General features: G+C 45.5%; 1 protein-coding gene across 1 annotated transcript in view; it reads right to left on the bottom strand.

Annotated features, from left to right (window-relative positions):
- Positions 1 to 27,110, bottom strand: part of LOC144129565 (uncharacterized) — a 649,728-nt gene that overhangs the window by 366,416 nt on the left and 256,202 nt on the right. The window contains exon 3 of the mRNA XM_077663707.1: positions 8,434 to 8,647. Coding sequence (XP_077519833.1) covers positions 8,434 to 8,647 — 214 coding nt within the window. The remainder of the gene's footprint in view (positions 1 to 8,433; positions 8,648 to 27,110) is intronic.

The following is a 27,110-nucleotide window of genomic DNA, read 5'->3' as shown; positions in this document are numbered from 1 at the left end:
GCCGACTATCGACGGTATGCTCTGTAGGTGGCTTACCAGGTACAGCTGGACGCCATTGCAACGTCGCAGGGATGGAATGCCAGCACAAGGGCTGTGATGCTCGTCTTGAAGCTGCGGGGCCGAGCGGCGGAGCTGTCCTAAACCTGCCCCGCGCGGAGCTGGGCCGGTACGACTCCATCGCGGACCACCTCGCCGACCATTACGGGTCGGGCCAACCCACGCTCCAATACCAGCGCCTGCCTGCTCGTCGGCAGGAGACCGGGGAAAGCTGCCAGGACCTCTCCGCGGCTGTCCAGCGGTTGGCGCCACCTACCACCGTGACGCTTTAGGGCACTGAAGCGTTTGCGGACGCTATTCGAGATCCCGAGGTCCAGCGCTATGTCCGCCTTGGGCGCCCCGTGTCCGTCGGCGGCGCAGCGCACGGAGCCGACAGCCGTGATCAGCCGGGTGTCGCCGTTTCCCGCAGGCTGGCGGCTGTCCTCGATTGCCTCGACCAGCACCTGGACGGGCTGGTAGGGCAGCTGGAGAAGGTAGAGCGCGACGGCTGGTATCACGGTGCCTCGTCTTTGAATGACGGCCATATGCACTGGGCGCAAATGGACGCTGCGGGCGCGGAGGAGGAGACAGGTTCCACGGCCGAAGCCAAGTCAAATGACAAAATCAATGCAGAATCTGGAGTATCGGAGCAAGAAGTTGGCGTCTGTGGCGATGAGGTAGCGCCAGACCAACCGTTAGGGCAATGGATGAGCAAGTGGCAAGGACCAAGCTGGCTACAGGTGGCGCCGAGCGTGAGCGTGAGCGATAGAGGAAGGTGCGTCGGCCGGGAGGTGGAGGCGAATCGGATACCTGTGACTGTTCCCCTGAATCTCCCAGCTGTTCCGCAAACGCCCATAGTGTCGATCCAGCCTGCTTGAAGGTCGGCGTGGGGTCGGTTGCCCCGGACCATGGGATGTTTGCCGCCTCGCTCACCGGAATGAACCTAGCCGGTGTGGGACGTTCTTCGGCGACTGCAAGCGCCTTCACTCAACTCATACACTTTAACGTCAACGACCAGTCTGACCGCCTCAGCACTGTGGGCCCACGTGCATCATCCCACGTGGCCCTGAATCAACGCCCGATATGACATCGCCGCCAAAAGATGAGTGGCGCCATCCAATGCACTGCAGTCTGTCGATCCAGACTGCCGATGTTGAAGATACCCAATCGCCTACGGGAAAACTACACAAGGGCAAGCGCGGCGATGCGCTCGCAAAAGCTAACACGTAGCCGCAAAAGCAAATACAAGCGCCGTCGCCTGACTATGCCGCCGGAACCAAAGTCGGGCTAAGCATGGGATGAACGGCTGACTGGAATCACTTTCCGAAGGCGAGCAAGAGCCATCGCTTTTGTCTTATGGTGAGGAACCGTCTACAAGCAGCCCCGAGATCTACCGGGACAGTTCGGTGTCTGACCACACCTCTCCGTCATCCACTGCAACTCAAGCTGCGCTGGCGAGAACCCGGGCTCATCGGGACGAGTTCAATGCATTTATCGAAGAATGCGACCCCATGAAGAAAGTGCCGTAAAATGTGCAGGAAATGTGATCCCCATCAATTTCGCCGAGGACACGACCACGCTTAAGGGAGCACCTAGCCGGATTGATGCCAGCCTGCAAAGCTACGCACGAGCTAGAGGAATCCAGCGGTGCTGGAATTGCGTTTTATCCAGACGGTGCCAACATGGACAGTGCCAACAAAGTCTTCGAGAAGAACGCCGGGTCCTCTCCGACTAGGCCGACTGCTTCAGTGCTTCAGCCTTCCGACATTTTTCGCCCCGCCCCGCTGCACTGGAGCTTGCGGCCATTGCCGTGGGACGGCATCCCATGAGGCTGCCGTACTACCCGGCTGGCCGCCCTGGACTCGAACACCTGGACCGTCTCACTGCGGCGCACTAGACTTTCTTCCCCCCCCCCCCCCCCCTTGTGGATAGTTGATACGGGAATAAACGCCCAGAGCATGGCGTACGCCGACCAAGTGCCCTGCGCGGAAGATGAGGCGCGGGGAGCGCGCGCAGACGACGATAAAGTTTGGGGGCCGCCGGGGTTGTTCTTTCGGCTCTCCGACTTTCTGCGCTTTTCTTTGGGCGGGACCGTCATCCCATTGCATATATATATATATATATATATATATATATATATATATATATATATATATATATATATATATATATATATATATATATATATATAGGCAGGAAAGGTTTCTAGGATTTCAAGGCTGTTAGCTTCCGTCAGACAGGCATTCAGTTGTTTGCGAAAGAGACAGTTCAGTTAATATAAAAACAAAAGTCATACTGAAACCTGTTCTCGGGATAACTGGGACTCATGAAAGCAAAATATACAAAGCAAAAATGGCGAGCGGCGAATACGTAAACAGGGAGCTTCCATGTACAAAACGCGGAATACTAAACATAAGAATTGTCAGATGGCATGAACGAATTAAAAAATATTGAGATTACAAGACAATGTCTTCAATACAAGTTTAATATACTTCAAAAAACTCAAAAAATTCCCCAACTCTGTGCTTGCCTTTTATATTGCAGGAGAACAATCACAAAAGAGCAAATTGGAGGTCCGAGAATATGATGAGAAGAATAAGATGACTTCATTTTGGCCCTCCCATGTAACCACATACTAGCCATGAGATCGCCTGCAGCCCAGTACATAGTAAATGTCCAAAATACCCATGTGGCAGCTCATAACTGGATTTCAGCACCTCTCCCAATATGACAGACGGTCGGATTATTGTCTCAGAGCTCAGCTTGGGGCTTATGTGAGGAGATGGATGTGGTGTTCGGCGCTTTTAGGAGCGAATCTTTCTCCCTGTTTGCCAGCAGAATAAAACCACGTTAGTCCGGGGAGTCATTTTTGTTTTATTTCGAGGACTCCCAAAGTGGCAAATCATAGGTTAGTCAGTATAATAAATACGATTGTATGAATGGTGCGTCCATGAAGAAACCAAACCAGGCACAGGCTCTTAAGGCTTTCCATGGGGCAAAATTTGAAGCCCTCCTCCCTCACAGCCTTTACTCCAACTTTGTGCAGTCACCTTGTTGACGACCTTTCTTCGGACACATCCACAGGAGGCGGCGAATATCAACGTCAGCAGCCAGAGTGGAACATTTTGGGCTTGTGCTGGGCCTTGTTTCTTCTTGAGTGCCCCATTGTCATACAAATAAGGTTTAAGTGCTGCCACATTCCTTCCAAGGTAACCTGCCCTCAAGATTCTGCTTAATTACAAGAAAGCGGGAGTTCGTGAAGGAACCAGGTAACCCGTACTACACTTTAAAGAGGGTGCGAAGATAGGGAGAAGGGCATGGAGCTGTTAAGGGCGTCTACTTGCGAAAGGATTCGTGTATTTTGTCTCGATGAGTTGAGGGCGCGCAATTCTCTGATCAGCGTTTCCCAATATTCATGTATGTATGCAGCTTGGTGAACGTAGCATTGTAATTTGTAAAAGAGAATTGCTCCACCATTGTTGGATTTAAAGCGATTAGGAGAGGAATATTCCAGGCATAGTTACACAGTATCTGCTGTTTCAAGGTTCCCTTGTAGCCTCTCTGCTGAGCCATTTGGGTGCTAATATTAGCTGGCGTTTGGATAGTGGTGTGGTTTCGTTCGAAGTGGATCGCAGTTATCGAGAATGGACGTTATCATCTCGGTGTTTGTTTCTTTCTCTAGTGTGGAGCATTCTATTGTTGATTTTTTTACCCGTATGTATTCCTGTTATAGAATATTCACTATTGCTTTTTTTCGTTTATCCATTTTGTATAATTGTATTCTCTTTATTGTGTAGAGTGCCATTTCTGGAGGAGGTACAGACCCCGTCAAGCCGAATTCATTTGGCTTTTTGTAAGTACTCTCCTCATCTGTACAACTATAGATGCGAATAAACGAATTGAATTGAATTGGAGTCAACTTGGTCAGCTGTTCCCCTTGAGCAAATTTCTAAGCAAGCTTGTCTGGAGCCTGAGATTTTTAGCGCAGTACGCTGCGTCAATTAATGTATCCCTTTAAGAGTGTGTAACCCTGTACTACAAGCGTGTGTCCAAAGGCTGCTGCGGTGACAAGATGCGCTGTCGGATGTCATCAACGTGATCTGCCTCCATCCCAAGCCTGGTTACTCTATTAAATTAACAGTCAATTTTTTAAAAGATTAGTATGAGTATTAGTGTCGTTATAAATTACTATCAGTGTTGTTGATTGATGTTTTTGGAATGTTGGCTCTGATTATAACGGTGATTTTTATGGCTTTTCAGCCTCCGGTCTCGCTCGTTTGTACGGGCTGGAAGAACACTTGCACCCAGTATATCCGCTGATCGTACACAACCTGGAATGCTCTTTATTCGAGACAGCCCACCATTTTGGACAGCCAACGACAGTGTCGTTGTGCAATGTCTTTCTGATTTTTGCGGCCGTGACTGTTGTGACTCATTACTCGTTTCGACAAGTGTCCCCGATATCACCGCGCCCTCAACGGGGCGTGCTAAGGGAGCTTGACTTGCCCACATTTGACGGCATCACTATACGAGACTCATGCCGCATCCTCTTTGAAGTCATTCCGTTGGTGATTGGCTGGAGCAAATTAGTTTAGGATATATTGTTAGCAAAGTTCCGAGATGCAGCCACACAACTATTTCAGAGCGTGGCAATGCAAAACATTGGGATGCGCACTGTTCTGGCTAGCCGCCACAAGGACAACAAAGACATGTCCGGGTTTCTATGTGTCATGTTCTGCGGTTGCATTACATCACCAGAAGCCTCAAAAATCTCTGCAGGACCTTGCCTCAACAAACCAGAGCTCACCTTGCCGCCCCTTTGAGACGCACAGGCGGGCACCATCACATTGCTTTTCACTGACGTGTACCTTGGCGCAGTCCGGTACATAGACATCAACTACTTATTTCACTTGGGGAGACAGGGCTCAGTTTGTGTCACCTAGAGTCTCGGCAGCACTTTTCAGGTGGGCCAGAGGCGTAGACGCCGCCTTCCACGCGCAGGCCTCTGTTAATGCGGCTGAAATCAGAAAGTAAGCGACCGTAGCGTTATTCTCTGGGGGAGGGGGGCACGCGTACGTATATGTAACCTGCTTTCGTTCCAGTCAACTAGGCTATTGTCGTCAGACCTGTCCTTTCTGCTTGACATGCGTCCAAGTCCTGACATGCGTCCACGTCCTTTAAGTTAGGTGGATGGATGAGATTAAGAAGTTTTTCGCGGATACGGCGGCCGCAACTGACAAAATACAGGTTTAATTGCAGAGACATGGGAGATGCCATTGCTCTGCGGTGGGCGTAGTCAGGCTGAAGATGAAGATACCGTAATAAAAATATTTAAGGTAATGATCCATTTCACGGATGTGCAGCGAGTGTTTCTTTTAAACTTTTTTATATCTCTCATTGAATAGTCGCTCCCACAAAACAATTCGGAGGGTTTCAATGGCAGCAAAAACGTAATCGCAAAGAAAACCAACCCAGCGGACACGAGATCTGCGGATATAATGATTGTTACATGCAGTCTGGCAATATATGAAAAACGTGCGTTCCGGAACCCTTTTTTCCGTGTGGAAAGCTTTTTGTCCAGAATTGCTGGGTATGGAGAACATTTATAACCGTTTTAAAAGGGGAACGGTTACAGATGTATTGGCAGATACTTCGCATTGGTTGGAGTAGTGTGATGAAATGTCGACTTGAATCACATGCATACCTACCCCCCCCCCCCCCCCCATAAGCGGCTGAGCTTGACGTAAAGATTCGATAGGAGGTTCGGTGTTCGCTCAATGTGGCAGTTGCTCATAGTTCTGGCGATGGCTTTGAATTTGTGGCATGAATGACTGATTAATGTGCCATAAACCGCAACACTCCATTCGTCGTAATGTGGATAGAGAGCGTCGTATTGTTTCGATTTGTGATTTTCTAAGTAAAGGTATCTTATATAGGGTATCGCTCCGCTAATCAACATGTGGGCGAAGAGGGACGCCGTACTAGAGGGCATTATATTAATTTCCGCCAAAGGGGCACTTTAAAATACAGTAACACTCCTCAGTACACAGGTGTGCTGCATTTTGCCTCCATCAAAACACATATAATAGCTAACGGGCATGTACACTTCTTAGAAAACTGCACCACTGAACATTACTTTACCACCGTATGTAGTCTATCATTTCTATCAGCCTTATAAACGTTTTGGGTCAGAATGTCAGTGTTTCCTTGTTTTTATATCATCACTGAACTGAAGTTAGTGATTCCTCTGCCCCACGTACGTGTAACCAACACAGCCCCTACTAAAAATGATTGCATTGAGTAATGTAATTATGTTGGGCCTTTGCTGGAAGAAACAAGCAAAGCTGTAGGTTTATTAGACGTGCAGCAAAACACTAGACCACTTACTGTCTAAATCTGCGTAAAGCTAGATGGATGCTTACCTTTAGCTTTCCAAACATTGCAGTTTATATGGGTGCCGCAAGGTCTCCATTCTATAACTAAGGAATACACTCCGTTCCCTTGTTAATTTGTCAAATGCGCTACAGTTTCTGATGAAGGTCTTGGGTATTGCAAAAACAATATTAGTGTTTATTATTAATATTGTACTGGTATTTTATTTCATGAAACAGATGTGAATGCTCCGTATTCACTGCTATGATTTTGTTTGGAGTAATATCTTTTCAGCGATAATCATACGGATGTCAAAGAATCAAGAATACATGAAGAACCATTGATCTCTTCTGCGTTTAATACGAATAACCACACACCACAACAATGACTAACACATATTTTAATGTCTCCATATGAAGTCTATATATATGCCTTATAAAATTAAAAAAGAAATAAATATCAGACTAGGCTTAGACGACTGACCTAGAATATCACCTAAAGCTAATTTCAGTTATCATTAATAAGGAGGGGTCGGACTTTTCCGTTTTGCAAGTGCTAAAGCCTGGCGCACTTTTTCAGGTGTTTAATTCAGAATGCAAGTCTTGGCTTTTTTCGCCGAATAACAATTTCGGCGAATGAATTACTGTCTTTTTAAGTGATTTGATGCAACAATTTTAAGTGTTCAACCGTCATTCTATCTGGGAGTTTTTGTTGGCATAGACAGTTTGTTTTCGAGTAATTAGCACGATTTTGCAGCAATTTTGCATGTGGAGATGTGCTTGCAGAAGAAATTGCTTGCGTCAGTAAAAAGGTAAGTAAAGTTTAATGAGACAGCCCGCAATCAAGACGCAAGTGGAATTTACTTCTGAGAACTAGGTTGACAGGTTATTTAGCTTGACGTTCTTGGTTGAGACAAAAGGTGGGGCATCTCGTGGTAGCAATGAAACTGCGACTATGTGGTTGCAGTAGCCCTAACAATATACTTTTCAAGACGACTACGCACGGTGTCGTGTCCGTGTACTACTTACACATCAGACTTCTACATGACCTGCTAACTTCTCCAAGTGAAGGATGATAGCGAGCAAACTCTGCCTTGCTAGCAGGCACAACGGGCTGTGCTTACTCGTCTTCAGACGAGTGTAGGCAAGGAGAGCAATACCTCCAATTGCACATTTGCATGGTTTAACAAACAACGCCAACGTTTGATCACGCCGCTTGCTTCTCGACTTAGTTTTCAACTTTGACTGAGTGTTACTTGTACTCAGCCACCAGCTAGCTACGCCTTACATGCCAAGAATAATGATCTTGATTGGTTAAAAACGCATTTGAGAAACTAAATTTCTCGTAATTTTATTGGTATCTTTCCATTTAAACCGAAAAAACTAGCCCATATATTCACTTATAGACACCTTTGTGATTCTGCATACATTTCTTCAGCGTATAGTGCTAAAAAGACGCCTCCAGGGAAAGACACTCAAAAACGATTACAAAAACTCTATAAAGCACTTCTTAAAAAAAAGAAACTTATTTAGGCAGCAAGTTTTTCTTTCCGTTTCGTCGCTACGATATAGGAATCGTGCTGCTATGGCCACTGCGATGCGTATTTGACAACTTGTAGAACGAATTAGCCACTGAGAAACGTTACACGGTATTATTGCGTGTGATAGGTGCAAGATTACTCATTGTTAGCTCCAGCAGCTAATTTTTCTTGACACAACGCTGATATAATTAAATAGCGTTCTATCTTGCGTAAATAGAATTGCGCAAATACGTGTGCACATTGTTAGTGACAACTAAGACTGCTTTCAAGTAGACACGCATTCTTCTTTAATTTGTTTGCCTTTTAAGCCTTGTGTATTGAAAATTTTTTTTAATACAACAATTGACAGAAAATTGAGCGATTTGTCTGTACCATGAGCATTTATTTTGATGTCGAAAAAACGTAACCGAGAGTATCAACTAGCGCAGTGCAAGTGCTGTAGTTACGAGCTGCAAAATGTGAAAAAGAGGTCTGCAAAATCTTACCTCAGCGGCATATCCAGATTTATAGCCTTCCCCAGTGCGCGCATATCGGGTTATGAGGCCGCACGTAAATGCCGAACCGGGATAGGTACAGGGACTTCTTCCGAGATGGTCCACCAAGGTTCCATGTTCGGAAGCAACGGAACCATAGCATCGGCCTCCTTGGACGCGTACACTGGCGTAGCTCTTGCTGGGGTGAATCAACGACAGCTCGTACCTGTGTAATATGTGAAAAGTTTCAGAATTTAGCACCTTGACGACGAAACATCCGAAAAAAATTTGGTAAACAACAGATAACAGCTGGCAACAATATATGTGGCACAATTTAGATTTATATGCCGGCATTACAATGTGTGCTGTGTTCTTTAGCTCAAGCTCGGTGAGCAACACGACTACCAAAGCATACATATTATAGTACCTTTCCAGATATTCATCAGAGAATGAAAAAATGCTTGCGCGCAACACAATGGGCAGCTTCCCTGTAGAGTAGCAGGAACGCACAAAAAGCCTCTTTACATTATCGTCACTGTTTATGAAGCTGAGGATACAAATTATCGAACTGATGGAGATTTACATCGTAGGTTACTCAAGGTACGGGAAATTATCCGAACTCGTCGCCTAAGCTTCATCTCAGAAATTTATCAAATTTATGATTATCTTGAAAAATGAATGGTATCGTAGGCAGGTATTTTAGGTGAAGCTTTCCTTGTGGCGTACGCATGCTTGTAGCAGATAGAACGTTTCGTGACAGCTTAAACAACCACACGGATTATTTAATTTTCTTCCATGTTCGACCTTCCCCTACAGTCATCTTCAAGATCTTGGTCCACTCTCCATAGTGTATTCCATTATCCATTCTCCAAGATGGCCTCGATTTCGTTACATTGTTTGTCTTGCGTCATTATGTGACCTGCGGCATCCTCAAAGTTAGATAAAAGCTTATGTACAAGGTGATTCACAGAACACAAAAATATTGTAGCAATAGATACATTACGGTGGCGTTACGAGCCTTCAGCGTGGCGACGCCACCACCCTGTGGCTGCACCGCGCTGTCACGTGGCTGGTCACGTGGTTCGTCACGTGATCGGTCACGTGACGAGCCACTTAGGCAGCTGTAGCTATCGCGTGACTCTAGGTTTAACCAGTGCTAAACCACCACCATTTTTCCCCAAGCTATTATGATGGATGGCGATGCGAAACATGAGCGCACCTCTTCCGAAATTTCTTGCTTGCGATTGGGGATGTTTACGTGAAAAATAGCATTCTGGTTACTCCCTCCTTTATCCCTTCCCTTACAGCGCGGTTCAGGTGTCCAACGATATATGAGACAGATAGTGCGCCATTTCCTTTCCCCAAAAAACCAATTATAATTATATATACCACATGACCACTCTTCGGGATGCTCCTTCACTCTCGCCTTGGCAAGTGTCGCTTCCCTCCCCCCTGCTACTAGCTGGAATGGTTGGCGGGTGATATTTTACGCTGTAAGCTAGCGTCCAGGATTTTTCCGAGAGAGCCGCCTTACGGGTGTCCATTCCTCATCTCTCACAGTGGTAGGTGGAGTTTCGCTCCCCGATTTGGACAACGGTTATGACGACGCTCAATGCACGGACATGAGCGGCGCTCTAAAGACGAAAATTTCAGTCATTCGAATATTCGCCATAATAACACATGCAGCATTTTGATAAAATCCGCGATGACATATAAGCTCCACCTTAAGGGTATGGCCCTGTATGCCCTAATAGGTTTATGCTCGTAAATGCGGACTTACCCTTCCCTGCTTTACATTTAGTAATCTTGGGGAGTCGTCATATCACTCCTAGCACTCTGGTGCAGCGTTAAAGAATGCGCTACTGTAGCCGCGATGCTAGGTGCTGTCACAAATGGGAGCCTCTGGGACACAGGTTGCTCGTCCCGAGCAACGTATCGCAACCGATCAATAATTGAACTGCCACCTGCCACAGGGTCTGCTTTTTCCCAATTCATTCTGCAGGCTGAGACGGCGCGATAAGTCCGCCTGACCTTGGTGGCCCACCTAGGCTGTCTTCGAGAATTTCAGGTGGAGGGCGGCGCCCTCCTCTCCCTCAAGGCGCCACATTCCATCTGTGTGCTGCAGCCACTCCGGATGCGAGACTTCAAACTGTCGCCGGCGCTGAAAATGTTTTATTTCGGATGCTCTTGTGTTTATATGAACTGACGAGTGGATATTTATAACAAAAACGTTTATTCCCCCAGTATCGGTTGATGGTTGGTGGGTGTTTAAAGTCCCAAAGTGACTCAGGCTATCAGAAACGCCGTAGTGAAGGGCTCCGGAAATTTCGACCACCTGGGGTTCTTTAACGAGCACTGACATCGCACAGTACGTTCCCCCAGTATCGTCCATCTATGGCGGCCTAATGTCCAAATGCGACTCATGCGGTGAGGAACGCCGCAGTAAAGAACTCCGAAATTTCGACAGCCTGGGTTCTTTATCGTTGACTTCTTGCCGCTACGGGCTACACAAAAAACTACTGACACAGTAAAAACCTAAAGCACCTCCTTTTAGTGCCAATGTAATTACTGTACCAGACATTTCCGTTGAAAAACCATTTCTCACCTTTTTTCGTGCATTGGTGCGTAAATAGCATCTACATAATACGTATAGTTTTCCAAATGTTGCATGATTAGTCTACCTACGATTTTTCGACACCCCTACAAAAGGATAGTGAAAACAGCTGCGTGTATATTCTTCACAGTTTCTTCTTCCAAATCAGGAGGTGAAGGTCCCAAGGCGTGCTTCAATATATGAAATTTATTAGCATTGCGGTTCAATGAGCGTGTTAGGAGGAAATTTATAATAGGAGTACATGCAGTCTTTTAAAAAAAGGTTGACGCGAAACCAACGGCAATTTTCTTGTCTTCATCCAGAATTTTATACGCACAGCGCCATATGTAGGTAGAGGGGTAGGAGTACGGCTATATAACACAAAATTAGAAACATTTGCAACATTTTATCGTCAGTAATATTAACATGCAAAAAAGATTTTCTGCTTCGAACGTTGTATGTATAAGGATATCTAAGCGAATAAGTTTCATCTATGGATTCGGATACCCTATGGCGATGCTAAATTCGCACGGTTTGCTAGTGTGGATGAAAAAGTATTCCGCTTTGCGACGAGTCATCCAAGCTGTCGTGTGGGCAGTTCGAGTAACAGTCATGGCCCTCGGCACGAAAGGAGAACTACGATGGAAACATTGAAGAATAGCCATTCTCTTGACTTTGGTCGCGTTCATTTTTCTGGTTGTACTACATGGTACAAGCTTAAAGCTTTCGTTCTTTTGGAGAGAAGTGCTTTGCGTCTTTGCATTGGGCAACCAAAAACTGTTGCAAATGCTGTGCTGCTTTCGGAGGTGCGAAAAATTGATTTAAACCTACGGTTTCAGCTTCTCACTGTGAGAACTTTCTTTAGAGCTTTACAGCCTAATCCAGGAATGCATACCGCAGATATGACATCCCTGACTCTTTTCTGCGGTACATTTGGCCTGCCTATGAGTGCTGTCAAACTGTGTTCAGAAATTCTCTGCTGTCAATCAAAAATAATTTGGCGGTGGTTTAGCTATAGTTAAACCTAGAGTGACGCGATAGCTACAGCTGCCGGAGTGGAACTTGGTCACGTGACCAACCACGTGACCAACACGTGACGAACCACGTGACGAACCACGTGATCAGCCACGGCGCCGGCAGCTGCTCCGCACCACGTTGCAAACCACATCACAGCGTGGCGGCGCAGCCACAGGGTGACGGTGCCGCCGCCACGGCGCCGGCATGCTGAAGGCTCCAAATGCTACCGTAATGTAGCTGTCGCTACAAAATATTTCTCACCAGCCGCCGTGGTGGCTCAGTGTTTGTGGCACTCGGCTGATGGCCCGAAAGACGCGGGTGCGATCCCGGCCGCGGCGGTCGAATTTCCACGGAGACGAAATTATATAGGCCCATGTACTGTGCGATGTCAGAGCACGTTAAAGAACCCCTAGTGGTGGAAATGTACGCAGCCCTTCTCTGCAGCTTTTATTATAGCCTGAGTTTCGCTGCCACATTAAACTCCCATATACCAAACCATTTATGAGAAGGATAGCAAAATAGAGCGACAGGTGAATCAGAGCTGCACAAATCAATATTAATAATAATCTTTATTATCAGCCACAGCGTCGCGCTGCTGGCAGCTGCTCCGCACAATCAATAATAATAATAATCTTTATTATCAGCCACGGCGCCGCGCTGCCGGCAGCTGCTCCGCACTACGTGACAGCGTGGCGGCCCCGCCACGCCGAAGGTTCGAAATGGTACCGTAATGTAGCTATCGCTACAAAAAAGGCCGCCTGTGTCTGGAAGATGTTGAAGTAACGAGCGTTAGCTATTTCTTCAACTTGATGAAAAAGCGAAGAACGAGCCGCTCGTCCTGAGAAACGGAAAGTAATAAATACCCTTTGAAACGGGGTGGGTTGCCAAAATGCTCGGAATTTGCTTCGTTTGGGGGTCAAAGTGGGCAAAAAAATGCGACTTGCGGTGCGATATGGTAGCGCTTCAGTTTGTAACTGCATGAACACAATGCTTACCTATTTTTTAATTGTAGTTTTATTTCTCTAACACAACCCATATGGTTTTATTTGCCTACAAAATTCGATATACAGCTCTCCCCGGATGGGTGCTCGTTGTTGTCGGAGTATTTAATGAGAACGAATGTATACATGTATAGCGGTCCCGTAACAGGACCGGATTCCTACCCGTTCTAAGATATATATTAGTGAGGGGGAGCGGGAAAGATGAGAGGGAGCAGCCAATTTCATTGGGCGCGATCTTGAATTCGAGAAACCAAAAATATGCCGCAGTTTTGTTCCCTTCCACTCTACTGGACCGTGACGTCATCATTGGCACGCGTAAGGTGGTTGTTTCTAGAATGCTATTGTAGATGGCGCTAAAATTCTCAATGCGAGCTGCGCTATTTCCTAGTTGCAGCCACAGATGGCGCTTTGATCTCAAGGTGGTAGGAGACCTCACGAAATCTAGAAACGTTATGAGTAGTTGCTGCCACAGAAGGCGCTGCGATCAAGCGTGGTAGCAGACCCCACGAAATCTCGAAACGTGGTGAGTATGAGCTAACGCTCCTAAAATCTGTCGCAACCACATCTGCAGTAAAGGTTCACAACCTGCGGACTGATGCTGCTATTCACGCTGACAACACTCTCCAAAGAAATGCGAAGAATCTACCTGCAGATGTTTTATATGGGCTTCCAGAAGAGTGTCTCGACTGATTTCCAACCCATACTTCGGTTGTAATTCAGAAGTGCCTCTCAGCAAAAAAAAAAAAAGCTACTGGCATTTATTCCGATGCTCATGATTGGAATTATTCCTTTCTGGTTCTTGAATATACGCCTATATTTGCTAGTGAAATTCTAGCGATTCAGTTCACGTTGGAAAAGTTGTCTTACAAGGTTAGGGAGGTCACGATACTTGCTAACAGCCTTTCTGTTCTGAATGCAGTCGTAGGGCCGAGGGATTTTCTTCTGAGCATCCCCTAGGATTTCTTATCCCACCACATGTTAAAGTGCGCTTTCATTGGATACCTTGAAAATGCGGCACTGATGATAATGCGATGGATGATTTTTTAAGAAAGTCTGCCCTTTGTGGACCTGTTGCGCCATTTACTCCAACACTGTGAAATTGAGAACATCCCATTTCCCACGGTTCCTGCCGCTGCATTCGTCGAGTCATGAGCCTTTCTCTGTTGCAGCGGATTTTCAACTCTAGGGATTCCCTTAGAGTGTGCGCTTGTGTAGTTTAAGAGAATGCTAGGTGTCTATGACCGTTTTAAGGGGCAGAATTGAATTCAATTCAACTCAAATTATATTCAACACTTTAGGATGTTAGGAGTCTCGACAAAAAGCCAGAGAAAAGGCTTGTCAGGGGTCGATGCACCCTACAATGACTTGACAGCAGCATCAGAATGGTTGACAGTATGTCATACACATTCATAACAGGATCACAACGTGAATATGGAAATAAAATATAACGGCTTGTGAGCACACAGGAAATAAATATACAAATGATAAATACATATCTCCGTTGCACGAAGTGCCGTCGAGTCCTAAGTGTGCATCAATTTAAATGCCTTATTTAATGAGCCCGGAAGAGCGTATGAAAGCATTTGGCGGCAATAATTTGTTCGTTTGCGGCACAAACCATGTGAAACCCGTACGGGTGTCATACTTCAGTTCTTTACATTTTAAGTTCGACAGGTGTCATACTTCAGTTCTTTACATTTTAAGTTCGACAGATGCACCATAAATAGATATTTTTTTTAATTCTTGATTTGTACCGCCTCAGTGCAATAGATTCAGACTTGGGGAAGGGGGGTGATGCGATTGTATGGAAAAATCGGTTCGGTATGTTCGAAGCGTGAAGCAATAAAGATATTTTGAAGAATTTTCTTTTGAAGTAAATGCAGCCGTTTGATATTCATAAATGATGTTGTTCCCAGACCAAAAACAACAAATAGCAACAGAGGAAAACAGTGCGTTGTACACCATCAGCTTAATATGCTGTGGAAAGAGGTATCGCAGTGGGCACACAATACCAGCAACCTTGGACAACTTGTCCCTGACTTTTTCAACGTGTTTATTCCATGATAAAGTTTCATTAGAAAGCACTCCTAGGGCTTTTGACCGTAGGAACTATTTGAATGGTGAATGAGGCACCCATTCTTAGAATAATTTGTGCGGCAGCAGGATTCTTATTACGAGGTCTAAAAAGTACAGCTTTTGCTTTTTCCTTTGTTTCTGGTCAGTGAATTGGACTCGGACCATTCGTGAAGTTTTTGCAAACAATCTGTACCTTGTTGTTCAAGATCTCACAATGTGCTGCTCGGAAGAATAGAGTGGTGTCATCTGCATATATGATAAAAGTTGGAAATTTACTTACATAGACTTAGTCGTTTAGGTAAAGAAGGAAATGCAGTGGTCCCAATATACTGCCTTTTGGCACACCAGAAGACAGATGTATAAAATTTGATGTCACATTGTCTACTGTTACTTGTTGGACACGGCAACTAAGGCATTATGTAATTATTTGATGAAATATTGCTCGAGAACGATAGTGTGCGTGTTTACCCAACATTGTGTTGTGATTGATGCGATGGAACGTTTTAGAAAAGTCAATATAAATGCCGAGAGTGAAAATTTTTTCTCAAAGGACTATAGAATCACTGTTTTTTAGTTAGAAGCGCAGTGTCTGTAGAAATGTTTTCTCTGAAGCCATGGTAGCTAGGCGTTAGTATGTTAGATTTCTTGCGGAAACTGGACATTCGCTTGTATAATATTTTTAGGAACATTTCGAGAAAATGAGTAGGATTGAAATTGGGCAATATTTCGACATTTATTTTTGTCTCCATCCTCATGAACAACGCTTACTTTGGCAATCTCGTATTGTCGGGGAAACACCACATGTTCGAGGCAACAATTAAAAATGTGCTCTGAAACCGGGCTGAATATATCGGCGACATATTTCATTAGTTGGAGTTTAAGATCGTCTATGTCTCGTGACATGCTGTTACGGAGAGTCAGAAAGCAAGTTTTGAGTTCACTGGCGTTCGTTGGCATCAAGAATGCCGTGGAAGAAGCCCGCGAGTCGAGGCATTTGATATTCTGGGGGCCGTGGTTGCCATCTGGCAGTGTCGCGAAGAAATTATTTTTTTTTGCCAAAAGTTTCCCATTTACTGGTGGCTTATCAACCCAAACCTCAAGCATGGCATGTACACCTCGATTAAAAACTTCATTTATTGTGTTCCATACATAGTCACTCCTTTTAATTGCTTCAGAATTAAATGGTTTTTCCATATACTCTTGCTTTGCTTGGCGAAGAAAAGAAGTGACTTGACTTTGATATACCCTAATACGCGCTAGGGCATCAGTGGATCGGGTTTTGATAAAGCGGTTGTAAAGATTCATTTTTTCTTTTATCATTTCAAGGCATTCTTTCGTTAACCAAGGCAAGCGAGCCTTGCGGGGTTTTTGTTAAGTGACAAGTGGAAAACTTTGGTCATAGAGAGACTTAAATGTTGTAATGAAGGCACAATATGCGTTTTCTGGATGATTATTGCTCAGCACGAGATGCTAGTCCACGCCCGCAAGCGCTTCCCGAAAGGAATTTACTGTGGCCTGTTTTATACCCAGATATTGTACCACAGGAAACTTGCGTTGTTTTGGGGGAGTAAAGGAATCTACAAACATGAATATGGGTAGGTGGTGACTTATCTGCGCTTTAATGACTCCTGAATGAAGACAGTCAACTGGATAGTTACTAATGATGACGTCAATTACCGTCGCTGCCTACGGCCGTGTAAGGTTAATTATTACATTTGTAAATCCGTTGCTCTGCAATATATAGTCCACCTCATGTTTATTTTTAGATTGATATAGAAAGTCTATGTTATTATCACCCTCTAAAACTTGATTAAGGTTGTTTGCTCGGATCCATTGCAGATATTCATCACCATAGCCGATGAAATTAGATATGCAGTCTTTAGGAGGCCTGTGTATAAGGCAGTAGATATTACTTCCGCTTTGCAACGACAGCATTTGGTAATCCTCGTGGATTACAGTATAGTCGGTAAGAATAGTGCATTTGAAAGTTTTTTCGCGGCTATCGGAACACCACCGCCTCGATTACCAGTACGGTTTAGCAGGTGAATGTTGTAGTCGGAGAGGTGCAAGGCTTCATTACTAGTTTCATACCAAGTTTCTGTACTCATTGTTAGATCGAACCGGAAGCTCAGTATGCAAAAAATGCATCTAATTTATCGCCCTTGCTTCGCAAATATTGGGCGTGCAGGTGAAAGAAGAATACAGCATTTTTTCTGTGCAAATATAACACAAACGTCTGAAGGCAGCACGAATGTGCCCATCTTTGGGAGTCGTTGTACTGTTAGGTATCAGTAAAAGCGTGGCGTCTATGCTATTGTATCCTGGTCTCTCTTGCGGGCGATACGCACAATCGTCTACGGCTCTGTTTTCCTAGCACAAATATGGCCATTTTGTGTGCAAACAAATTTCCACTTCTGCTCCTTCTGTCGCGCTACTGCCATGCCCAGCAATTTTTTGACCACAGTACGCAAGTAGTCATTAACATACACCGCATGCGAACAATTTTAATCGAGATCTTCAGCTACGAGCTTTGTCTTTCTAGCTTTCTTCAGCACAGTGTCGACCTTTGCTCGCGTTTCGAACGAGACCACTACATTCGAGCTGGCCTTATTCTTTGTTTGATTGAACACGGTGGCAAACATCAACATCACTTTGCAGTATTGACTCTGCGATGATTTCGCCAATATTTTGTAAAATGTTCGGCAAACTTTCATTTTACTTTGCTGGAACTCCCTTTATCTCAATGTTTTTACTTCGGGAATACTGTTCCACACCAATGACCAACCACTGCTTCATTGCAGCAGTGGTTGCAATCATCGAACCTACCGCTAAGCATCGTTCCTTGTTCACCTAGGTTTCCAAGCCCCTGCAGATCCCAAAGTGCCTGCCAAGCGTCTGCCTGGTGATTCCAAGCTGGTCTGATTCCTGCCTCGCGTCAACGGGGCGGTACTACGCTATCTTCATTGATACGTATACCACAGAATCGCGCCTTCACTGTAACGCCTGCACAAGCATCCTTCTTCTGAACTCAAAAGTGGTCACCACGAGACCCCCAGCTTCATTGCAGCAGTGGGTGCAGTCATCGAACCTACCGCTAAGCATCGTTCCTTGTTCACCCAGGTTGGTGCCTTTAATGCTTTGCAATTTTGACTACCTTGACTGCAACCACTGCTGCTGCCAATTTTGCTTGCTTCGCTGTGCTAATTCTCTTCGCTTTTCTCATGATGCCGACCTATGTCGAGCTGGCTAAAAAAATTGAGAGATTGGAGGCTATGTTTGAGGCCAAGATGAATGATTTAGTTAATCAACTTGTCACAAAAGTAACTATCAAGCTTCAAGAATCTGGTATAGACGTAGGTGGACTGGCTAAGGAAGTGTCTGACATGGATGCTAGTCTCACACTCTTGAATGACATAGTAGAAAAACTTCAGAGTAGTCAAGCGGATCTCTTGGCCGCAAACAAAGCGCTTAATCTCGAGAATGAAATGCTAAAAAATCAAATCGTCAATCAGGAATAATATTCCAGAATCAATAATGTTGAAATCAAAGGTGTCTCTTGCACACATGGTGAGGACTGTGTTGCAATTGTGGAGTCGATTGGAGAGAAAATAAGCTGCCCTGTTTACACTGCCGACCTTGACATTGTTCATCGGGTGCCCGCTCAGAAAGGGCAGAACATCATTGCTCGCTTCATTTCCCGCGCTAAAAGAAACGACTTCTTGGATAAAGCTCGTAAGTCACGGCCTGACACCGGTACGTTGGGTTTCCCAGGTGCAGCAAAGGAGCCAGTTTATGTAAATGACCACCTTACTGTGGAAAACAAGAAACTTCTCAGTAAGGCATGAACACTCAAGACAGAAAAGGGGTGGCTGTTTCCCTGGACGAAGAACTGCCAAATTTGGCACGTAAGACAGAGACCAGTCACGTTTTCCGCAATAAATCTAAATCCGACCTTTTTATTTTCACGTGAAATTCTGCATTTTTCTTCTCATCACTTCCATCAGTATGACCTCATACTTCACGCCTTCTAATTTAAAATGTTATCTTTCACCTTCTTGCAGATCTTTTATTCATTTCAATGCGCGAAGTGTACGAAAACATTCGGACGACTTTACTAACCTATTATCAGCCACTCAACACCAGTTCTCCGTAATCTGCGTGAGCGAATCTTGGCTGTCGGATGCCGGGAAGAACCTGTACACGTTGCCTTCATATAGCGCTGAATACTGCCATCGTAGCGAAAGCGCGCACGGTGGCACAGCGATCTTTATTTCTTCTTGCTATCACTATCGTCGCCGACTTGATCTATCGCTAAAAGTGGGAAGTTGTGAATCTGTATGAATCAAACCAGACGAATCTTTTTTTCAGTGGATAGAAAAAATATAGTCATTGGCTGCATATACCGATCGCCCTCGTCCCATGTTGAAGATTTCTGCTCAGCTCTGCACTCAGTCTTAGGGGTATTGTCAATGGAACGCAAAAATGTTATAATAATGGGTGACATCAATATTAACACATTAGATCCTGACTGCTCCTCATATGCAGATTATATGGAAGGTTTAAATATTCATGGCTTCGAAAACCTTATCAACATTCCCACACGCATTTCCGCTACTGGTTCAACCTCCCTCATAGATCACACTTTATCAAGCCTAATATCCGCCCCTGATGCAGGTGTCAGAGAAGCCGATATAACAGATCACTACCCTATTTTCATGCAGTTGGATAACTGTGTTAATTATGTTACGCATACTCAGTTCACTAAAAAAACATTGGACTCTGCATTATTCCTTGAACGGGTTGCTATTATTGACTGGTCAGTGGTTAAGGCTCTTGACACCGATAGTGCATTCAATCAGTTCTTTCTTATTATCTCTAATACTATCGATGAGTGTTCTACTATATATAATTGCAATAAGAAGTTTTCAACTCCGAATAATCCCTGGATGACTTCTGGCATTTTAAGCAGTTCGAGAAAGAAAGATAACATATATAGAAAATGCAAAACGCAACCATTCAACTTAAGGCTTTTAGCGCGTTATAAGAAATATTCTAATGTATTAGGTTTGCTCCTTAGAACAGCAAAGAGAAATTACTATGAAAGGGAAATAAATCACGCTGGAAATAACGTTCATAAGCAATTGAAAGTTATTAATTCCTTCCTAAAAAGAAAACTCAAAAACTCCCATATCAACAATTACTTCCGGTAAGGTAACATATACCAATCCCTCAGACATTGCTGAAGCCTTTATTGATTCATTTGCTCTAGCCTCAGGAGTATTAAATACTGCCGCTAATCAAACATTACAACGATCTCCTCATAGCATTTTCCTTTTCCAGGTCTCCCCTGATGAAATCGGCAAAATAATACGCAACCTGAAAGACGCCAGTCCAGGTCTCGATAATATTCAATCATCCCATATTAAGTTAATTTCGCATCTCATTTGCGATGTCTTCGCCCATATTGTAAATCTGGTCTTGAAATCTGGCACTTTCCCTACTGCATTGAAAAAGGTAAAGCTAATTCTAGTCTTCAAAAAGGAAGATAAACAAATCATTTCTAATTACCGCCCAATCGCTATTTTATCTTTTTTGAGTAAAATTATTGAAAAAGCCATTGTTATCCGAATAAACAATTACTTAACAAAATTTGACATTCTCTCACCTAACAAGTTCGGTTTCAGGATGGGATTTTCCACCGAATTAGCTGTGATCGCTCTCACCGATAAAATTCAATCCTACATCGACGCAGGTAACTTTGCAGGTGCATTATTTATTGACCTTTTCAAAGCTTTTGATTCCCTCAACCATGCTATTTTATTCAATAAGCTTGACGCTGTCGGCATAACTGGGCCTGCACTTTCGCTAATCAGAAGCTATTTATTCAATAGAAAACAAGCCGTGTTCATCTCGGGAACATACTCAAAATTCAAGACTACTAATGTTGGAGTTCCGGAAGGTTCCCTTCTTGGCCCTCGTCTATATTTATTATATATCAACGACCTCCCTAGGTGTCTTTATAATTACAACTGTTTCCTTTATGCTGACAACACAAAAATTTTAACCTCAGATTGACATATAAATAAAGTGGTCGATAAACTTAACATTGATGCACAGAATGTATTCAATTGGTGCATAATTAATTTGCTGTTCATTAATGCATTCAAATCCAGCTTTATAGTCTTTAGGTGACCTCAAAAAATTCTTTGCGAAACCCCGTCTGTTAGCATAGCCTCAAACTCAATCCTTTCAGCTGATCACGTGTCCTTTTTTGGCGTTGTTCTGGACAAACATCTTAAATTTCAGACCCACATGTCATCTATTTCCCGAAAACTGGCGTATGGTATTACAGTATTAATTAAAATTCGCCCGTATTTCCATGTTCCCATTCTCATTTCCCTCTATTACTCGTTCATACACTTCTATATTCAGTATTGCATTTCATCTTGGGGAAACACGTATCATTCGTAATTATCTTCTCTGCAAACTATTCAAAATCAAGCAATTCGAATTATCACTTATAGTCACAACTCTGCAAATGCCCCTCGTCTGCTCCTATCATACAATATTTTATCAGTTCCCAAAATAATCGACTACAAATTATGTACCCTTATGTAGAAATCTGCTAGAGATCTTCCTTTTTCGTTAACTTGCATTGATCAAAATCCGCGTCGCAAAGACACGCGTTTTGCTAATAACTAACTTTTTACTCCCTAAACCTAACACTAATTATGGAAAGCAAACAGTTCGTTTCACTGCCACCACATTATGGAAATCATTACCAGTTAGCGTTAAGCAATCACCTAATATCTGTGCCTTTAAAGCCGCTCTCCATCAGTTTTTACAATCCCCCTAATAGTTTTTTACTTGGTATATGGTACTAGTTTTGTCATTTATATTATTCAATGAGTTGTCTTTTGTATTGGTCTGTATGATATTAGGTGTGTAATCATTTTTCATTCAAATAAGGGTTTGCATTATTTCTCGTATTTCACTCACTGCTGATTTATGGTGCCAAAAACTTTAAATTTTTTTTTGCATCTGCTGTCTGTAATTCATTTTTACAATTGTTCTTACAGGAGGTCCCGTCCAGAGTCTCTGACTTTGGGAGCTCCTTTTGTATTTCAATGTTTTCCTCTAACCTTGTACCAGAAACATGTAATAAACGAACCTTGAACCTTGAATGAGTTGTTGCTCAAAGTCAGAACATCGCCTATTCAGTTCCCCACATTCAGATGACAATGCAGCATTTTCAGATTTCAATGCCTTATTTTCCTCTTCCAATGACGAAACTTCAGACAGCATATCATCAATCTCTTTGCTGCAGTGTTCACCACTTTAATTAATTCTCTTGGGTCGTTTCGCAAGTCGCGTTCTAACGAATTCTGCATAGCTGCAATCTCCTAAATTTTTTTCTCAGCTCGTCTCGAAGTTTTTCGATCTTGGTAGGCATTACAAAAAGGCACTAGGTAACTGGCACAAGTAGTGAAAGAACAAAGTGCGGCGTCAAAGTGGCAGCAATGACGGTAACAAAGCGCAACAAGAATGCATAACAAGAATGCGATAAAACTAACCTGCAAGCAGACAGGGTGCGACATAAGCAAAGGTGCGATGCGCTCACAGTGCCGGCACTGCTGCCAAGAAGAGGGGCCGAGCGGGGAGTGTCGTTTCATACAGCCAAGAAGGCGGTAGAGGCGCTGATGAAGACCAGGGCACAGGCGCAGATTGATAGTGTAGTCGGCATCTGGTGCAGTCTGCTTTGTCAGCCCGAGGCAACTAGGCTTCGAGGCAGTTGCACGGGCGTCGGTAGAGGTGGTAGGCAAAAATACAGCTGCACGGGCGTCGGTAGAGGTGGTGGGCGAAAATACAGATATGCTGCAAGTAGACTGGCTGCGACGTAAGCAAAGGTGCTATTCGCTCACAGTACCGTCACTGCTGTCAAGAAGAGGGGCCGAGCGGGGAGGGTCACTTTATACAGCCAACAAGCCGGTAGAGGCGCTGGTGAACGAGACCAGGGCGCTGGAGCAGATGATGGGTGTAGTCGGTATCTGGTGCTGTCTGCTTTGTCAGCTCGAGGCAACTAGGCTTCGAGGCAGCTGCACGGGCGTCGGTAGAGGTGGTGGGCGAAAATACAGAAATGCTGCAAGTAGACTGGCTGCGACGTAAGCAAAGTTGCGATTCGCTCACACTACCGTCACTGCTGTCAATAAGAGGGGCCGAGCGGGGAGGGTCACTTTATACAGCCAACAAGCCGGTAGAGGCGCTGGTGAACGAGACCAGGGCGCAGGCGCAGATGGTGGGTGTAGTCGGTATCTGGTGCTGTCTGCTTTGTCAGCTCGAGGCAACTAGGCTTCGAGGCAGCTGCACGGGCGTCGGTAGAGATGGTGGGCGAAAATACAGAAATGCTGCAAGTAGACTGGCTGCGACGTAAGCAAAGTTGCGATTCGCTCACACTACCGTCACTGCTGTCAATAAGAGGGGCCGAGCGGGGAGGGTCACTTTATACAGCCAACAAGCCGGTAGAGGCGCTGGTGAACGAGGCCAGGGCGCAGGCGCAGATGGTGGGTGTAGTCGGTATCTGGTGCTGTCTGCTTTGTCAGCTCGAGGCAACTAGGCTTCGAGGCAGCTGCACGGGCGTCGGTAGAGGTGGTGGGCGAAAATACAGATATGCTGCAAGTAGACTGGCTGCGACGTAAGCAAAGGTGCTATTCGCTCACAGTACCGTCACTGCTGTCAAGAAGAGGGGCCGAGCGGGGAGGGTCACTTTATACAGCCAACAAGCCGGTAGAGGCGCTGGCGAACGAGACCAGGGCGCTGGCGCAGATGGTGGGTGTAGTCTGTATCTGGTGCTGTCTGCTTTGTCAGCTCGAGGCAACAAGGCTTCGAGGCAGCTGTATGGGCGTCGGTAGAGGTGGTGGGCGAAAATACAGATGTGCTGCAAGTAGACTGGCTGCGACGTAAGCAAAGGTGCTATTCGCTCACAGTACCGTCACTGCTGTCAAGAAGAGGGGCCGAGCGGCCAGGGTCACTTTATACAGCCAACAAGCCGGTAGAGGCGCTGGTGAACGAGACCAGGGCGCAAACGCAGATGGTGAGTGTAGTCGGTATCTGGCGCTGTCTGCTTTGACAGCTCGAGGCAACTAGGCTACGAGGCAGCTGCACGGGCGTCGGTAGAGGTGGTAGGCGAAAATACAGATGTGCTGCAAGTAGACTGGCTGCGACGTAAGCAAAGGTGCGATTCGCTCACATTGCCGTCACTGCTGCCAAGAAGAGGGGCCGCGCAGGGAGGGTCTTTTTATACAGCCACGAATCCGGTAGAGGCTCTGGTGAACAACACCAGGGCTTTGTGGAGAGAAGGGATGCTGACCAAATCAGCACTGGTAACATAAAGGATTTTTAAGCAGGAAATTGCCAAAAAAAATATCTATGATAATTGTAGGGGAAGCTCTTTGTTGTTTGAGGGCAGGACGGGAGTTTTGCGGACTAAGACATATAGAGTCAGGTACCACGAGATAGACACGTTGTGCGTTGCGTGCGGAGAGGAGGAAACGGCTGAACACTTGATACTTTTCTGTAAAGGACTTCAGTGGAAAGCAGCGGGGCTGATTTATCCAAGGCATTGGTGTTTAAGGTCAGTGAAGGGAAAGTAGATTTTAAGCGGGTAGAAGTAACCAAGCGAAGGTTATCTGATTGGTGGCTAAAATCAAGAGAAGAGTAAACTTTCATAAGTCATGGCTAGGTGGATTGAGCCACCGCCCGATTTAAAGGGTGCAGCCGTATCCATCCATCCATCCAGGGCGCAGGCGGAGATGATGGGCGTAGTCGGTATCTGGTGTTGTCTGCTTTGTCAGCTCGAGGCAACTAGGCTTGGGGGAGCTGCACTGGCGTCGGTAGAGGTGGTAGGCGAAGATATAGATGAGCTGCAAGTAGACAGGATGCGTTGCGCTCACAGTGCCGTCAGTTCTGCCCAGAAGCTGCCATGATTACACTTTATTTGTTACGATCTAGGTTCTCTGCCGAAACTTAGTCAAGCGTGTGGTGAAATCGAAACACTAGGTCACTTTCTGCCCCTGTGTCGAACGTGCGCCTCTCTGCAAAAAAACTGCAGAATTTTGTAGCTCGAATAGTGTTTCCTCTTTCTATCGCGGTTCTTCTCTCGTTTGCAGCAAGCGCCAAGGGAGGCGTCCTAAAACCGGTGCGCGATTACCTGCGTAATTTCATTATCGCGTCAGAGAGATTTCTGTTATTTATAATTAAAAAATATTTGCCGAAAATTCAACCCCGAGTACCTTAATTGAGTCAGCGTTTTACATCTGTTTGATTGTACAAGGCACCTTGACCAATCTCCGCTGAGGGTATGTGCCATTCCAACAGGGGACAGGAACAACAACAGCCGAAGAGAAGCCATTCGATTTTGGTGCCGAACAGCGGAGGCGTTCCAACTGTGCTGGGATACCCGGGCCGCGGTCGCAGCCCCAGGAGCCAGCCGGCCGCCAGCGCACTCAGTTCTGTCTAATAGGAGCCGCAAAAAGCTGCCGCACCGCTGCTGGTTCATTCGGCACATTAGGTTCACCATCACGTCCCTAAGCAGTGCTGCAGGATCAACCTCAGACTGTGAGGCATGTTCTGTAGGCGTTAAGCTTTTGACCGACACTGTTCTTAAAGCGTGACTATTACTTCGCGTGTTTTGCTCGTTTCTATACCGATCTCTCGACTGTCGCGTTCTTAAAAGTCTTTGTGTGCCCGCGCAGTTCACTCCGTGCTCAATTCATTTTTTCCATCGCACGCAAACAGACAGTAGTTTCACCACGTTTTTGTGGCGTCCACAACAATATTTTTTCCTTCCTGATTGGCGCCTGTCACTTTCTCAGTGTATGATGTTTGGGAATGGATCTCAGATCTTTGGTACAAACAGGTCGTGAGTTAAGGCTGTCAGGTGGGGAGCCGAAAGAGTGGATTGACGAAGGACTGCCAGGGACAGGGACAAGCGTGTTGCCGAACGCGATGCCACTCGCAAAGCGGAGAAAAAACTTGTGCCTGTTTAGAGGTAGAGCGATCTGTACTTGACCTGGAGCTACGTTTGCAGTCAGGTTCTCGAGCGGAAGCTCCGAGCGTCTCGGCTAAAGTTGCAACAGTGGAGTCCCTTCCTTGTCCAAGTCTGCACAAGCTCATCCCAGTCTTTAAGAAGGTGGCGACAAGCTCGATGCCTATAACAACCCTACGAGCGTGTAGCGTATACTCAAGGCTGGCCTCAGGATAAATGGGTTCTAAACTTTTGCTTGACTGGTGAAGCTTTGAGCATCCTGGGACGTTTGGCTGCATATTATGCAAATGATTAAAGCCAATCGAAGCAGGCCCGTCTACTACACCTCCGATACACTGCGGAAGAATGCCGGTGTAAGTTTAGGGAGGCGCGACCACAGAATTCAGAAGATGGGAGGCAGTTCGTCTGTCGACTTCAATGTTACTTTGATAACTAGCAAGAGCAGGCGAAAATCGAGCGGGGCTATGAGGTACTTTGAGACAAAATGGTGTCTGAACAATTCCTGATTGAATTTCAAGAGACGCTCGCCACATTCCCGAAGGAATGAGGTGTCACCACACTGAACAAGTTAACCAAAACAACCGACCAGTACCTTGACGAACAAGGTCTCAGGAACATCAGTGCAAGTGACGCGCCCAAAGCTCTCATAAGTCTACAGGGCCAGGTCGGACGCTTGGCCGGCACGACGAGAAAGGCAAGCCTATCGGCTTCTTGTGTAGTAAGCAAGGACATCGAGCTGCCGACTGCTGGACGAAAGCGACGGGCTCCAGCTCGAAGTCAGTCTTGTGCTGGAGATGTCACAAATCCGGACATAAGGCTGATGCTGCCCGTCTAAAACTAACACTAAGGGAGAGGTGCTGTGCTCGGTCACCCAGCCTTGGTGTAATGAGAGGAAGTTGGCGACGAATAAACGAGGAAAGTTCGCGCTAGGCGTCGCAGGGCCGTCTGAAAATGCCAG

The sequence above is a fragment of the Amblyomma americanum genome, chromosome 4 (genome assembly GCF_052857255.1).
Source record: "Amblyomma americanum isolate KBUSLIRL-KWMA chromosome 4, ASM5285725v1, whole genome shotgun sequence".
NCBI classification, from domain to species: Eukaryota; Metazoa; Arthropoda; class Arachnida; order Ixodida; family Ixodidae; genus Amblyomma; species Amblyomma americanum.
Note: the sequence above shows the minus strand (reverse complement) of the source record. Positions and strands in the feature narration are given on the sequence as shown.